The 17,114-nt window shown below is 43.9% G+C and overlaps 1 protein-coding gene across 1 annotated transcript; it reads right to left on the bottom strand.

Annotated features, from left to right (window-relative positions):
- Window positions 1–29: 29 nt before the first annotated feature.
- Window positions 30–7,705, bottom strand: LOC137300172 (interferon alpha-21-like). Its single transcript, XM_067969249.1, has 4 exons — window positions 7,574–7,705; window positions 7,313–7,402; window positions 237–476; window positions 30–128 (listed from the first exon to the last, which is right to left on the bottom strand). The coding sequence occupies exons 1-4, from the start codon at window positions 7,703–7,705 to the stop codon at window positions 30–32; spliced, it is 561 nt and encodes a 186-aa protein (XP_067825350.1).
- Between the last annotated feature and the right edge of the window lie 9,409 nt (window positions 7,706–17,114).

Here is a 17,114-nt window from a genome sequence, read left to right as displayed (position 1 = left end):
TCTCTATTAAACATGTCTTTTGAAAATCTTCAATTTTTTCTTCTGATTTGTGCCGTTATGAAAAGAATCTGTTGTAAACGGGCCCTGGTCTCGGCGCGGATTATTTCCCAGGCGCAAACACTGAATCTCTGAAAAAGAGAAATATTCAGGAAAATACATTAGAGAATGAACAGATTTAAATTGGGTGAAATTAATTATCTGTCAGTAATCGCACAGTCAAATAGCAATTGTCCCACCTTCTGTTTGAGAAATATTCTCAGTTTCCTGAAGTATTTGTGAATGGCGGCATTTCTCCTCGGTCTGGACTCTGAGCCCGGTTTCTTGATACATTCCTCTAGCTCTTCGAGCTGCCGATCCAGGAGAAGTCGGAAGTTTTCCATCTTGTCCTGGGGCCATGTGACCGAGCCCAGGTTCATGCTGTAGATTTTGATGAAGTGACGCAGTGTTTGATGGACAATCTGGATCCTGTCCTGGGTCTGAGCAAAATATACACAACGACATTAGATGGGGGTCTGTTCCTATTTAGGATTAGAGTAGTTATGGAAAAGGAGAAGGAACAATAAAATGTGAAAATACTCAACTGCAGGAGGACTAATTTCAGTGAGTTGAAAGGGGATCTGGACCAGGTGGATTGGATTCAAAGATTGGCAGGTAAAACAGTAAATGATCAATAGGGGCCTTCAAAGAGGAGATAGTTTGGGTAGAGAGTAGACATAGTCCCATGAGGGGGAAAGGAAGGGCTTCCAAAGCTAGAATTCTCTGAATGACTAAAGATATAGAGATAAAAATTAAACAGAAAAAGGAGGCTTATGATAAATGCCAGGCACATAATACAGTGGAGAACCAAGCTGAATACAGGGAGTACAAGGGAGAACTGAAAAAGGAAATAAGAGGGGGCAAAGAGAGTATATGGGAACAGATTAATGGATAAAATAAAAGTGAACCCAAAAGTCTTATATATGCTTACAAATAGTAAAAAGGTAGTCAAAGGAATGGTGTTCATCCGGTCCGGATGGGATGCAGCCTAGGTTGCTGAGGGAAGTAAGATTGGAGATAGCGGAGGCTCTGGCCACAATTTTCTAATCCTCCTTAGATATGGAAGCATTGCCAGAGGACTGGAGGATTGCAAATGTTTCACCCCTGTTCAAAAAAAGGGGAGAGGGATAAACCTGACAACAACAGGCCAGTCAGCCTAACGATGGTAATGGGGAAACTTTTAGAGACAATAAATTGAAACTAAATTAATTGTTACTTGGAAAATATGGGTTAATAAATGACAGGCGGCATTGTATTATCAAAGGCAAATCGTGTTTGACTAACTTGATTGAGTTCTTTGAGGAAGTAAGAGAGAGAGTTGATGAAGGCAGTGCAGTTGATGTTGTGTATATGGACTTTTAAAAGGCTTTTGATAAAGTATCACATAATAGACTTGTTAGCAACACTGAAGCCCATGGGATTAAGGGAGTAGTGGCAGCGTGGATGCGAAATTGGCTAAGGTACAGAAAGCAGAGAGTAATGTTGAATGGTTGTTTTTCAGATTGAATGGAAGTATACAGTGGTGTCCCCCAGGGGTCAGTATTAGGACCACTGCTCTTTTTGATTTTTATTAATTTCCTGGGCTTCATAGAATCTTTGAATGGTTACAGCGCCCCAGAAGGAGGCCATTTGGCCCATCGAGCCCATGCCGGCTCTTTGTAAGGGTAATCCAGTTAGTCCCATTCCCCTGCTCTTTGCCTGTAGCCCTGCAAATTTGTTCCGTTTAAGTATTTATCCAATTCCTTTTTGAAAGCCATGATCGAATCTGCTTCCACCACCATTTCAGGCAGCGCATTCCAGATCATAACTACTCACTGCATAAAGAAGTTTTTCCTCATGTTGCTTTTGGTTCTTATGCCAATCATGTTAAATCTGTGTGCTCTGGTTATCAACCCCTCCGCCACTGCTAAGTTTCTCTTTATTTACTTTATCTAAACCCTTCATGATTTTGAACACTTCTATCAAATCTCATCATAATAATCTCTGCTGTAAAGAGAACAACCGCAGCTTCTCCGGACTATCCATGTAACTGAAGTCCCTCATCCCTGGAACCGTTCTAGTAAATCTTTTCTGCACCCTCTCTAAGGCTTTCACATCCTTCCTAAAGTGCGGTGCCCAGAATTGGACACAATACTCCATCTGTGGCTGAACCAGTGTTTTATAAAGGTTCAACATAACTTCCTTGCTTTTGTACTCTGTGCCTCTATTTATAAAGCCCAGGATCCCGTATGCTTTTTTAACCGCTTTCTCAACCTGTCCTACCACCTTCAAAGATTTGTGCACATAGACCCCAGGTCTTTCAGTTCCTGCACCCTCTTTAGAATTGTACAATTTAGTTTATATTGCCTCTCCTCATTCTTCCTGCCAAAGTGTGTCAATTTGCACTTCTCCAAGTTAAATTTTATCTGCCACGTGTCCGCCCATTCCACCAGCTTGTTTATGTCCTCTTGAAGTCTATTACTATCCTCTTCACTGTTTACTACACTTCCAAGTTTTATGTTATATGCAAATTTTGAAATTGTGCCCTGTACACCCAAGTCCTAGTCATTAATATATATCAAAAAAGCAGTGGTCCAAGTACCAAGCACTGGGGAACACCACCGTATACGTTCCTGCAGTACGAAAAACAACTGTTCACCACTGCTCTGTTTCCTGTCACTTTGCCAATTTCGTAGCCATGCTGCCACTGCCCCTTTTTTTCCAAGGGCTTCAATTTTGCTGACAAGCCTATTATGTGGCACTTTATCAAACACCTTTTGAAAGTCCACATACACAACATCAACTGCATTTCCCTCATCAACCCTCGGAGATACCTCATCAAAAGATTCAATCAAGTTAGTTAAACACAATTTACCTTTAACAAATCCGGGATGGCTTTCCTTTATTAATCCACACTTGTCCAAGTGACTTTAATTATGTCCTGGAATATAATTTCTAAAAGCTTCCCCACCACCGAGTTAAACTGACTGGCCTGTATTTGTTGGGTTTATTCTTGCACACTTTTTTGAACAAGGGTGTAACATTTACAATTTTCCAGTCCTCTGGCACCACCTCCATTTCTAAGGAGGATTGGAAGATTATGGCTATCACCTCTGCAATTTCCACCCTTACTTCCCTCAGCAACCTAGGATGCATCCCATCCAGAACGTGAGACTTATCTGCTTTAAGTACAGCCAGCCTTTCTAGTACCTCCTCTTTATCAATTTTTAGCCCATCCAGTATCTCAACTACCTCCTCTTTTACTGTGATTTTGGCAGCATCTTCTTCCTTGGTAAAGACAGATGCAAAGTACTCATTTAGTACCTCAGCCATGCCCTCTGCCTCCATCCACAGATCCCCTTTTTGGTCCCTAATCGGCTCTATCCCTCCTCTTACTCCCCGTTTACTATTTTTATGCCTATAGAAGGCTTTTGGATTCCCTTTTATGTTAGCAGTCTATTCCCATACTCTCTCTTTGCCTCTCTTATTTCCCTTTTCACTTCTCTGTACTTTCTATATTCAGTCTGGTTCTCACTTGTGTTATCAACCTGACATCTGTCATATGCCCCCTTTTTCTTCTTTATCTTACTCTCCATCTCTTTCATCATCCAGGGAACTCTGGCTTTGGTTGCTCTACCTTTCCCCATTGTGGGAATGTATCTAGACTGTACCTGAACCATTGCCTCTTTAAAGGCTGCCCAATGTTCGATTAAAGTTTTGCCTGCCCATCTTTGATTCCAGTTTACCCGGGCCAGATCCATTCTCAATCCACTGAAATTGGCCCTACTCCAATTAAGTATTTTTACTCTACATTCCTCCTTCTCCTTTTCCATAACTAATCTAAACAAAATCAAACTTGGGTATACAGGACATAATTTCAAAGTTTGCAGATGGCACGAAACTTGGAATTGTAGTAAGCAGTGAGATGCACAGTAATAGACTTCAGGAGGATAGAGACAGACTGGTGAAATGGGCAGACACATGCCAGATGAAATTTAAGACAGAGAAGTGTGAAGTGATGCATTTTGGTAGAAAGAATGCGGAGAGGCAATATAAATTAAATGGTACAATTTTGAAGGGGGTGTGGGCACAGGAATACCTGGAGAAGTATGTAAGGAAATCTTTGTAGGTGGCAGGATAAGTTGGGAAGGCTGTTAAAAAAGCTTACAGGGTCCTTGGCTTTATAAACAGAGGCATAGATTACAAAAGCAAGGGCGATATGCTATACCTTTATAAATCACTGGTTAGGCCCCAGCTGTAATATTGTGTCCAATTCTGGGCACCACTCTTTAGGAAGGATGCCAAGACCTTTGAGAGGGTGCAGTGCAGATTCACTAGAATGGTACCAGGGATGCGGGACTTCAGGTACGTGGAGCGACTAGAGCAGCTGGGGTTGTTCTCTTTGAGCAGAGACGGTTAAGGGGAGATTTAATGGATGTGTTCACAGGGTTTTGATAGTGTAAATAAAGAGAAACTGTTACCAGAGGCAGAAGGGTCGGTAACTAAAAGACACAGATTTAAGGTAATGGGCAAATGAACCAGACGCGAGATGATAAGAATTTTTTTTACATAGATGATCTGGAATGCACTGCCTGAAAGGGTGGTGGAAGCAGATTCAATGACAACTTTCAAAAGAGAATTGGATAAATTGATGGGAACATTTTTCAGCGCTATGAGGTAAGGGGAGGAGAGTGGGACTAATTGGATTGCTCTTTCAAAGAATTGGCACAGGCACGATGGGCAAAATGGCTTCCTGTGCTGGACCATTCTGTAATTCTATGAGTTAAGCTGCCTAGGATGGTGCATACCACACAGCCAATCATTGCAGCTCAGGAGTGAGATGGTTAAAGGGAGTGAGATGAAAAGAGGGAGTCAGATGGTTAAAGTGCATGAAATTATTGGAAGGAGTGAGATGGTTAGAGGGAGTGAGGAGATTAGAGGGAGTGAGATTTTTTTTTTATTCATTCATGGGATGAAGGTGTCGCTAGCATGGTTAGCATTTATTGCCCATCCCTAATTGCCCTTGAGAAGGTGGTGATGAGCCTTAGAGCATTCTGGCACAGACTCGATGGGCCAAATGGCCTCCTTCCATGCTGTAACCTTTCTATGATTCTATGATTCTTGAACCGCTGCAGTCCGTGTGATGAAAGGTTCTCCCACAGTGCTGTTAGGTAGGGAGTTCCAGGATTTTGATCCAGCGACAACGAAGGAACGGCAATGTATTTCCAAGTCAGAATGGTGTGTGAATTGGAGGGGAACATGCAGGTGGTGCTGTTCCCATGTGCCTGCTGCCTTTGTCCTTCTAGGTGGTAGAGGTCACGGGTTTGGGAGGTGCTGTCAAAGAAGCCTTGGCAAGTTGCTGCAGTGCATCCTGTAGATGGTGCACAATGCAGCCATGGTGCACCAGTGATGAAGGGAGTGAATGTTTCAGGTGGTGGATGGGGTGCCAATCAAGAGGGCTGCTTTGTCCTGGATGGTGTCGAGCTTCTTGAGTGTTGTTGGAGCTGCACTCATCCAGGCAAGTGGAGAGTATTCCATCACATTCCTGACTTGTACCTTGTAGACGGTGGAAAGGCTTTGGGGAGTCAGGAGGTGAGTCACTCACCACAGAATACCCAGCCTTTGACCTGCTCTTGCAGTCGCAGTATTTATGTGGCTGGTCCAGTTACGTTTCTGGTCAATGGTGACCCCCAGGTTGTTGATGGTGGGGGATTCGGTGATGTTAATGCTGCATGTTGAATGTCATGGGGAGGTGGTTAGACTCTCTCTTGCTGGAGATAGTCATTGCCTGGCACTTGTCTGGCGGGAATGTTACTTGCCACTTATCAGCCGAAGCCTGGATGTTGTCCAGGTCTTGCAGCATGCGGGCACGGAGTGCTTCATTATCTGAGGGGTTGCAAACGGAACTGAACATTGTGCAATCATCAGCGAACATCCCCACTTCTGACCTTATGATGTTGGGAAGGTCATTGATGAAGCAGCTGAATCATACAATCATAGAATGTTACAGCACAGAAGGAGGCCATTCGGCCCATTATGTCCATGCCAGCTTAATCCCACTTTCCAGCATTTGGTTCATAGCCCTGTAGGTTACGGCACTTCAAGTTCACATTCAAGTGCTTTTTAAATGAGTTCAGCCAGTGAGTTGCAGGCCCCCACCATTCACTGGGTGAAAAATTCTCCTCAGCTCTCCTCTAATTCTTCTACCAACTACATTTTATCTATGCCCTCTGGTCACTGACCCCTCTTCTAAGGAAAAATAGGTCCTCTCTATCCATTCTATCTAGTCCTGTCATAATTTTATATACCTCAATTAAATCTCCCCTCAGCCTCCTTTGTTCTAAAGCAAACAAATCCAGCCTATCCAATCTTTTCTCATAGCTAAAAATCTCCAGCCCTGGCAACATCCTCGTAAATCTCCTCTGTACCTTCTCTAGTGCAAACACATCTTTCTTGTAATGTGGTGACCAGAACTGTAAACAGTACTCAAGCTGTGGCCTAACCAATGCTTTATACAGGAGATGGTTGGGCCGAGGACACTGCCCTGAGGAACTCCTGCAGCAATGTCCTGGGGCTGAGATGATTGGCCTCCAACAACCACTACCATCTTCCTCTGTGCTAGGTATGATTCCAGCACTGGAGAGTTTTCCCCCTGATTCCCAGTGACTTCAATTTTACTAGGGCTCCTTGCTTCCACACTCAGTCAAATGTTGCCTTGATGTCAAGAGCAGTCACTCTCACCTCACCCCTGGAATTCAGCTCTTTTGTCCATGTCTGGACCAAGGCTGTAAATCGGTCTGGAGCCGAGTGGTCCTGGTGGAACCCAAACTGCGCATCGGTGAGCAGGTTATTGGTGAGTAAGTGCCTCTTGATAGCACTATCAACGACACTTTCCATCACTTTGCTGATGATTGAGAGTAGATTGATGGGGCAGTAATTGGCTGGATTGGATTTGTCCTGCTTTTCGTGGATAGGACAAACCTGGGCAATTTTCCACATTGTCGGGTAGATGCCAGTGTTGTTGCTGTACTGGAACAGCTCGGCCAGAAGCGCGGCTAGGTTTAGACTTAGAGGGAGTGAGCTAGTTAGAGGGACTGAAATAGTTCGAGACAGTGAGATAATTAGAGAGAATGAGATAGAGCGAGTGAATAGTTCTCCTGCAACTTTCACATCAATGGGCGGCCAACACTGGATGTAAATTTCCTGATTAAAGTTCTGATAATGTTGGTGATCTTACTCATAGTTTCCATAAACCACCTGTTTGAATAAAATAAAATAAAATCCAGTGTTCACTCACCTGTAAACCCCCTGAAAGTTTCACCAGGTTCAAGGACTTGGTTTTCAGTGAGGGCCTCTCTTCAACACACTGTCGGGGAAAGGGACCGCCCTGAAACAGAAGATCATCACCGTCACAGACAGCCCAGAGAAAGAAATACAGGAGAATCAGTGACTTTTAATTGAATAAAGTTGCAAAACCCCAAACTATTTCTCCTATTATAACTTTTCACAACAGACCCTGTGTGGTTCGTATCCGGCTCTGGATGATGGTTAAACTCACCATTTCATTCAGTTTGCTCAGAGTCTCTATGTTGAGAACTTGCTGTAACTGCAGCCTCTCACAGCCCAGACTCAGGGTCCCGGGAAACAAGACCCACACAATCCAAAATCTACAAACACTCGCCAAATCCATGTTCAATTGAGCCAGGGGAAAGCGCCTATCTGAAGGGTCAGAAACCGGATCGGGTTCAGTTCCGAAAACGGTTCTTGTCACTGAATGAAACTCTGGAAGGCGAAATGTGACCCCAGAGAGACCGCCGGAGCTGCCGAGTCCTGTGGGTGTGCGGCTGGATGATGCTGGGAGCTTTCACTGCCATTCTGGCAATGTGGCATTAGATTCGAAAAGTGAAATCGGGCTGCAGGAGTTTCTGAGGTGAGGAATCTAAAAGTTGGAGATTCCTCAACCAGCGACTGGAAAATCCCCGATGGAAGATCACAACCAGCGCCTCGTTCCAGCTCAATGTTCCATCGATTTGTACCAATATTTTCACCATGGATTTTGGAAAACGCTATTGTTTCTTCAGAATTGTAAGGATTCGCATCACGGGGGCAATAAATGGAAAGTTGTTCAGATTGATGGACTGTCTCCATTTCCCCTTTACCCCATACATCACATTCCCCCTCTACCGTCAGTATCCGATTTCCAGCTCCCTCAGTTTCTGATTCCACTTCTTCACTTCAGTTTATCATTCCCCCTCTTCTCAGTACCTGGTTCCCATTCTCCCCTCAGATCTGATTCACTCCTTCACCCAGAGTCTGAGTTCATCTCCCCCCAGGGTCTGATTCCCTCTCTCCCCTCAGTATCTCCTCTGTTCTCCCCTCAGAGTCTGATTCACCCACTTCCCTCACCATCAGATTCTCCCTTTCCCCACAATATTGGTTTTCCGCTCCCCTCAGACTCCGATTCCCTCCTCAATATCAGGGTGTCCCTCTCCTCAGGCCCTGAATCCCCCTCCTTCTGTATCTGATTCTCCTTCTGTCCACAGGGTCTCATCTCCCCCTTTCCTCCGATTCTGATTCCGCCTCAGGGCCTCATTCCCCGTCTTCCCAAAGTGACTGACACCCTGTTCCCTCAATGTCTGATTCCCGCACTTTCCTGAGTTTATGATCCCCAATCCTCAGTGTCTGGTTTCCATTCTCCCCTCAGATCCGATTTCCCCTTCACTCAGAGTCTGATCCCACCACCCCCCAGGATCTCATTTTCTCTCTCTCCCCTCAGTATATGATCTGTTATCCCCCGAGTGTCTGATTCACCCTCTTCCCTCAGACTCTTCCTGATCCTCAATTTGTCACTCCCCCTCTCTGCTCAGTGTCTGATTATAATTTCCCCTTAAATCTGATCCCCCGCCTTGACTCAGAGTTTGTTCCCGATTCGTGCCATGGTCCGTTTCCCTCTCTGCCCTCCGACTCTGAATCCTTTCTCCCGTCAGTGTCTGATTCCCCCCTCTCCTCTGAGTACTGCAGGGCTCCTCCAGAGCGGTCCAGGCAGTAGAAAAGTTGCTTGAGGATGCCTATGTTGTGCTTGATGATGTTCCATGTGGCAGCTTGCCTCTTGTTGTGGGCCTGCTGTGCACTCGTGAACCCTCGTGTTCGCTCATGCTGCTTGTCTCTGTCAAGAGGCAATGTGATGAATCTGTCTTGGAGTGCGTGCAAAGCATCAGTGACCTCCCTTACATCAGTGCACTGCAAACTGCAAAATGTTACTTATATCACCAGCAGCAGCCTGAAAGGAGCCAGAGCCAAAACAATTAAGCACCACAGATATCTTGACAGCCACAGGCAATGCTGTTCTTGCCCTGCTCTGAGGTTGCAGTTGTGCCTGCAACAGTTGACAAATCTCAGTCACTGACCTCTTTCGTAAACTGCAGCCGTCAGATGCACTGGTCATCCTCCTCCTCCTCCCTCTTCTCACAGCTTGTCCTGCTCTGCGTGGCCTCCAAGCATGTTCCCAATCATGTTCAATTCCCAGAGGAAGCCCTAGCAGGCCACCCATATCTGGAAGCAATGTTGTTCAGCACACTATTTTAAATGCCACTAACAGTACTACAAGACCAGCCAGACCACTCTCTATATAATATTGCAACTTTCTCCAAGTATAGGAAACTTCCAAAAACGCATACAATTGTACCAGCAGCCAGAATAACTAATCCAGCAGCTAACCTGTAACTCCTGCATGCTCCCTTTAAATAGCGCTGGGGTGGGGGGGTGGTCTTTCATGCCCTTTAACTCCTGTTCAGCTGTGCGAGGTTAGGACAGTGCGTTAGCTGGAGCGGGGAGTTTGAAAATGTCGCCGACTGCTTCAAATCAGCGTTACATGTTGACTTACCTCATAATTTCCTTACTTTACATGCTTCTGGCGCACGTTACGTGCGTGTGCACAACCACCTTTACAAAGATGGCGTCCTGCGCAGATAACGCCGGAAGTGTGCGCATATATTTCGGATGCCATTTTTGGTGCATAGGAGTCCCTGTAGCACCTACACAACAGGCACTATGCAGCCCAATTTAGCCCCTCCCCCCACCCCCGTGCCCAATGATGCATCACATAAACTGTTGTATTTTACGCATTAAAATCAGATGATATCCTGGTGGAGAACCCATTGGACTACAGTCAGACTGTCTTATGTAGGTACATCCTGGGCATATGGTGCGAGGTGAAGCTGCCAATATGGCCTGCCAGGTGTTCTGGGAAATGTTGCAGTCAGAAAGGATAATGTACGCTTTTCAGCTTAATTGCAAACAGAACAATGTCATAACTGCGCATGCACGAGATTGAATTTTAAACTGTCCAGTTTTTCTGTTATTGTCAAATCCACCCCACAGTATGAATGGGATGAATTTGGCAACAAGGGAACTGAGAACTGAGATATATTATAGATGCACTTCCATAATAATAGAGTCCATGTTATAAAGGGGGCATCAATTAATTACATTCTCATGAGATGATTTATTTAGATTATATTAGATTATATCCAGCACTAAGGTTGAGACCATCCGTTGAACTGCCTCTGCTCCTTTTCCCTCCTTTTTCCCATTAAGCAATATCTCTCCTCATGCTCCCTCTGTCCTGAACCTGTGTTTTTCTTTAGTTTCCCTCCTGTTTCCTCTCATGCCTTCTCTGACCTCATCCTGTCCATGACATCCACCTCCTACTCCCTTGACCCCATTCCCACTAAATTGTTGACCACCGAACTTCCCTCCCTGGCCCCCATGCAAGTTGACATTATAAATGGTTCCTTCTCCTCAAGTAATATCTCGCTCACTTTCAAAATTGCCATCATCAAGTCTTCCTCAGAAAACACATCCTTGATCCCTTTGTCTATGCAAGCGATTGCCCCATCTCCAATCTTGTTTTCCTCGCCAAAGTCCTTGTATGTGTTGTCACCTCCCAAATCTATGTCCATCATTCCTGCAATGTTATCTTTAAATCTCGTCAATCAGGTTTCCACCCCTACCACAGCTCTGAAATGGCCTTGATCAGTCACAAATGACATCTTCAGTGACTGTGATCGTTGTGCATTATGCCAAATCAACCTCTCCGCAGCCTTTTACATGGTCAACTAAACCATCCTTCTCTAGTGCCTCTTCTTCGTTGTCCAGCTCATTGAGACTGCCCTTGCTTGGTTCCACTCTTATCTACTTAATTGTAGCCAGAGCCTCTCCAGCAATGGTTTCTCTTCCTGCCTCCGCACTGTTCCCTCTGGAGTCCCCCAAGGATTTATATTTGGCCCCCTCCTCTTCCTCATCTACATCCTGCCGCATGGTAACATCATCCAAAGACATGGGGTCAGCTTTCACCTGTAATCTGATGACATCCAGCTCTACCTTTCTACCACCACTCTCAACACCCCCACTGCCTGTTTTGTCTGACTGCTTATTTGACGTCCAGTCTTAGATGAGCTGCAATTTACTCCAGCTAAACACTGGCAAGACCAAAGTCTTTGGTCCCACCAAAAATGTCATACTCTTGCCACTGTCTCAGGATGAATGACTCTGATTGCACCCTCAACATCCTATTTGACTCTGATCTGAACTCCCGACCCATATCCTCTCCACCACAAAGATCGCCTACTTCCACCAATGCAACATCGCCCACCTCTGTTCCTGTCTCAGCCCATCTGCAGCTTCAAATTTGAAAAGCCTAATGCTCTCCTGGCTGGCGTCCCACCCTTCACACTCTGTAAACTTCATGCTAAACTCTATTGCCCATATCCTATCCCATACAAAGTCCTGCTTACCCATCACTCCTTGCTGACCTATATTGGCTCCCTGTCCCCCAACACATCCAATTTAAAATTCGCTAGCAGATGTTCAAATCCCATCCTGGTTTCACCCCTCCCTAATTCTGTACCTTCCTTCAGCCCTATACCCTCCACTCTGAGCTCCATTCCTCTTGACTCTGGCTTCTTATGCATTTCCCCTCCCTTCACCCCACTACTGCCAGTTGTTCTGTCAGCCACCTTGGTCCCACACTCAGGAATTCCCCTCCCTGCAAATGACTCTGACTTTCCATCTACCTCTCCTCCTAAGACCCTCCTTAAAACCCACCACTTTGACCAAACTTTTGGTCATTCCTATTATCCTTTTATTTGGCTCGGCATCCTTTTTTGTTTGATTTCGTCTCTGTGAAATGCCTTGAGTTTTTTTTACATTAAAGGTGCTATATCAATACAAGTTGTTGTTGTTTATTGGCCTCTTGTATACTCCCAATCGTCTACTGTGGTTCGTGGTAGAAGCCAAGTTCCCCAGATGGCCCAGAAATTTTTTATAGGGTAGACCTGGTACCTTTTATAGGGAACATAATTTAATTCTACTATAATGGAGATTAAGAATAGCTTTCACTGACTGATGTGACAGCCTTTAATTCTTATTGGTCTCACTCTACTACACTTTTGTACACATTCAGAGCCTCTGGTGGTAGAATGACTGATGGAATCATAGAATGATACAGCACAGAAGGAGGCCATTTGGCCCATCATGCCTGTGCAAGCTCTTTGAAAGAGCTATCCGATTACTCCCACTCCTCTGCTCTTTCCCAATAGCCCTGCAAATTTTTCCCCTTCAATTCCTTTTTGAAAGTTACTATTGAACCCACTTCCAGCACCCTTTCAGGCAGTACAATCCAGATCATAACAACTCGCTGCGTAAAAAATTCTCCTCATCTCACCTCTGGTTCTTTTGACAATTATCTTAAATCTGTGACCTCTAGTTACAGAAAAACATGAACTCGCTTTGCATATCTAGATCCACAGTGTAATTTCTAATAGTGCATTCACACCGTCAGAATTGGACGGAGAAAAAATTCTAGGTTTGGAGAGCCAAGTTATACTGGTTCCTCCAGAACTAGATGCCTGGATTTAAATGGCCATGAAGACCGTTTGCCTTATTGCATCATGACATGTGCATGTCGATGTCACAATGCTTGCACACAGGAAATTTACCAACAATTAAAATTGTCCTTTATCCCCAGGAGAGACAACCCATCGATCAAAGATTTTTGATTAAATTGCTATTTTTTTATCTTGACTTTCCGGCAAAACTCCAGCCAAGCCCTCACTCTACTCTGCCCTTTGGATTCTAAACTGCAGGGGACCATGTTTACACTGCAGTCTGGGATCTGCAGTTCAGGTATGAACCCCTAATCTCCGCTCCCAAGCTCCAGTACAATTCGCTCGGAGGTTGCAGGCCTCAGTTTCTGTTTATACGCCAACTGCAGCATCAGGGTGATCACTGTTCAAGTTTAAAGTGTATCGTAAAGTTGTTTCCTTGCAACTATTGCAACTATTTGCTTGTGTTTTGATCCTGCTTATTAAAATATATCTAAATAAAAAGTTAAAACGATGAAACAGTTCCTCAAATACAAGTTTACATCAAAGATTCATTACATATTGATATACTGAACTTATCATTCATTGTCTGAAACACTTTGAGGCATTTTCGTGAAGTGAGAAAATGCTATACAAATGCAAATATTTATTTTTCTTCTGACCACTTTGCTAAGCACTTCTAGTGCTTGATACGCTTTTATTCTGTGATAAATTCCATAATCATTTAGAAATCCTTACATTTTACCACTTGTATATTATACCATAAAAATTGTAAAAGTATAAGATGCCATATGCTCTAGTTAATCTTTGAATTGTGGTATCAAAATTCAGCAAACAGTTCAGTATCTGACCCTTATGGGAGCTGGGCATTCTCAATCAGCACTGCTTTGTCACTTTTACTGCCAAAGGTGTTTATTTACTCCCAGAAAAACCAATGCCTTTGATCAGTGGTTGCAATAAATTTAAAATATCCCCCTCCCCGAGCATAAAGTCCAAGTAATGGTATTTGAACAGAATTTTCTTGGCATCAGTCTGTGGTGTGTTATCCAAACCCCGAAGTACTGTACAGAATCATAGAATCATACAGCACAAAAGGAGGCCATTCGATCCATCATGCCTGTTTGAAAGAACAATCCAATTTGTCCTACTCCCCAGCTCTTTCCACATAGCCCTGAAAATTTCTCCCCTTCAAGTAAATATCCAATTACCTTTTGAAAGTTACTATTGAATCTGCTTTCACCACACTTTCAGACAGTGCATTCCAAATCATAACAACTCGCTGCGTTAAAAAAAATTCTCCCCATCTCCCCTACGGTTCTTTTTATCTTGAATCTGTGTCCTCTGGTTGCCAACCCTCCTGCCACTGGCAACAGTTTCTCCCTATTTACTCGATAAAAACCCTTCATAATTTTGAACACCTCACTTAAATCTTCCCTTAACCATCTCTGCTCTAAGGAGAACAATCCCAGCTTCTCTAGTCTCTCCGCATAACTGAAGTCCCTCATTTCCAGTACCATTCTAGTAAATCATAGAATCATAGAAAATTTACGGCACAGAAGGAGGCCATTCAACCCATCGTGTCTGCACCGGCTGAAAATGAGCCACCCAGCCTAATCCCACTTTCCAGCACTTGGTCCGTAGCCTTGTAGGTTATGGCACTTCAAGTGCATATCCAAGTAAAAATCTTCTCCACACCATCTCCAAGGCCTTGACATCCTTCCTAAATTGTGGTGCCCAGAACTGGACACAACACTCCAGCTGAAGCCTAACCAGTGATTTATAAAGGTTCAGTATAACTTCCCTGCTTTTGTACTCAATGCTTCTATTTATAAAGCCACAGATCCTATATGCTTTTTCAACAGCCTTATCAACTTGTCCTGCCATCTTCAAAGATTTGTGTACGTAAACCCCCAGGTTTCTCTGTTTCTGCACCCCCTTTAAATTATACCATTTTGTTTATACTGCCCCTCCTCATTCTTCCTATCAAAATGCATCACTTCTCACTTCTCTGCATTAAATTTCATCTGCCATTTGCCTGGTCAGGTACAAAAAATAATCAAAAAGGTTAATGGAATGTTAGCCTTTATATCTAGAGGGCTGGAATATAATGGGGAGGAAGTTTTGCTATAGCTGTACAAAGCCCTGGTTAGACCACATCTGGAGTGCAGTGTTCAGTTCTGGGCACCGCACATTAGAAAGTATATATTAGCCTTGGAAGGAGTGAAGTGCAGATTCACCAGAATGTTACCAGGGCTCCATAATGTGTTAAATTATGAGGAGAGATTACATAAACTAGGCTTGTATTTCCTGGAATATACAAGGTTAAGGGGTGATTTGATTGAGGTTTTTAGGATTTTGAAAGGAATAGATAGAGTAGAAAGAGAGAAACTTTTTCCGCTGGTGGGGGAGCCTAGGACAAGGGGACAGAACCTTAAAATCAGAGCCAGGCCATTCAGGAGAGAAGTTAGGAAACACTTCTTCATGCAAAGGGTGGTAGAAGTGTGGAACTCTCTCCCACAAAAAGCAGTAGGTGCTAGCTCAATTGATCATTTTAAATCTGAGATCGATAGATTTTTGCTAGCCAAGAGTATTAAGGGATATGGAGCCAAGGCGGGTAAATGGAGTTAGGATACAGATTAGCCATGATCTCATTTAATGGCGGAACAGGCTCGAGGGGCTGAATGGCCTACTTCTGTTCCTATGTTCCTATGTCTGCCCATGTCATTAGTCTGTCTGTGTCCTCCTGAAGTCTGCTACTATCCTCCTCACTGTTTACCATATTTCCAAGTTTTGTGTCATCTGCATACTTTGAAATTATGCCCTGTATAACCAAGTCCAGGTCATTAATATACATCAAAAAGAGCAGTGGTCCTAATACCAATCCCTGGGGGAAACCACGGTGTATTTCCCTCCACTCTGAAAAACAATCGTTCACCACTACTCTCTGCTTTCTGTTCCTTAGCCAATTTCGTCTCCATGCTGTCACTGCCCTTTTAATCCCATGGGCTTCAATTTTGCTAACAAGTCTATTATATGGTACTTTATCAAATGCCTTTTGAAAGTCCATATACACAACATTAACCGTACTAGCCTCATCAACCCCCTCCATTACTTCATTAAAGTTTGTCAGATACAATTTGCCTTTAACAAATCCGTGCTGGCTTTCATTCATTAACCCATGTTCTTCCAAATGGCAATTAATTTTGTTCCGGATTATTGTCTCTAAAAGTTACACCACCACCGATGTTAGGCTGACTATACAGTGCCTGTACAGTATACAGTATCTAGTGCCTCACAACACCCAGACATTCCTGCATTCTGGCTTGAGTGAGTTCAGGGACACTCAGGTGGGGGAGTTGGTTCAGTGATGGATGCAGTCAGGAATTTAATACATGGTTTGCTCAGTATTTCAATATACTTCAATAGCTGTTGTCTAGTTCAAATAATTAACCATACTGATTTGATTGTGGGAGTACTCTACTTCAGAGTTCCAACAATACTTCTTTGGAGCGTGGCTGATAATACCTGCAGCAAAGCTGTAATTAAAGCACAAAATATTTTGTGTAGTATATTGCAATGGATTTGCACAGCCTCATTGTTCAAGGTCGCTATTCAATGTTTCTCATCAGGTTTAGGGTTTTGGACATTACTAGTCTGATCAATGCATTCCCTCATTTCAGAAGCTGTTAGAACTGCTGTATGTCTGCGTCACTTTGATTTGTAAAATGTAATAAACATTTAGCACCGACCATTTCATTTATTTTATTTACATTTCAGAATCATGAGAACAGGCAAGTGATATGTTTGATAGCATGGTTAATCATTATGATGTGCAATGTAATTTATTTTTGTTTACTACTAGATCTCTGAGGCTCACAGATTTATACTGAGCCAATATCAGCTTGCCTCAGTTGGTAGCAGTCTTGCCTCTGAGTCAGAAGCTTATGCGTTCAAGTCCCACTGCAGGATGTGAACACATAAGGGGTTAAATTGGATAACCCCCGAAACTAGGCTTGGGTGTCATGGTATGCGATTAATCCGCGTCTGGTCTTTGAGATGCAGGTAGCACATCAGATTCGTGCTGCCTGATAATCTCCATGATTTCTGCGTGCAGCCAGCGCTACCTGCACTGCTGAGTGGCTGCACGCACCAGCAGGGAGCCCAATATGGAGAGTGGACAGTACTACTTAAAGGCAGCCTACACCTCTTAAAGGG

This window comes from Heptranchias perlo, chromosome 30 (assembly GCF_035084215.1).
Source record: "Heptranchias perlo isolate sHepPer1 chromosome 30, sHepPer1.hap1, whole genome shotgun sequence".
Classification (NCBI taxonomy): Eukaryota; Metazoa; Chordata; class Chondrichthyes; order Hexanchiformes; family Hexanchidae; genus Heptranchias; species Heptranchias perlo.
Note: the sequence above shows the minus strand (reverse complement) of the source record. Positions and strands in the feature narration are given on the sequence as shown.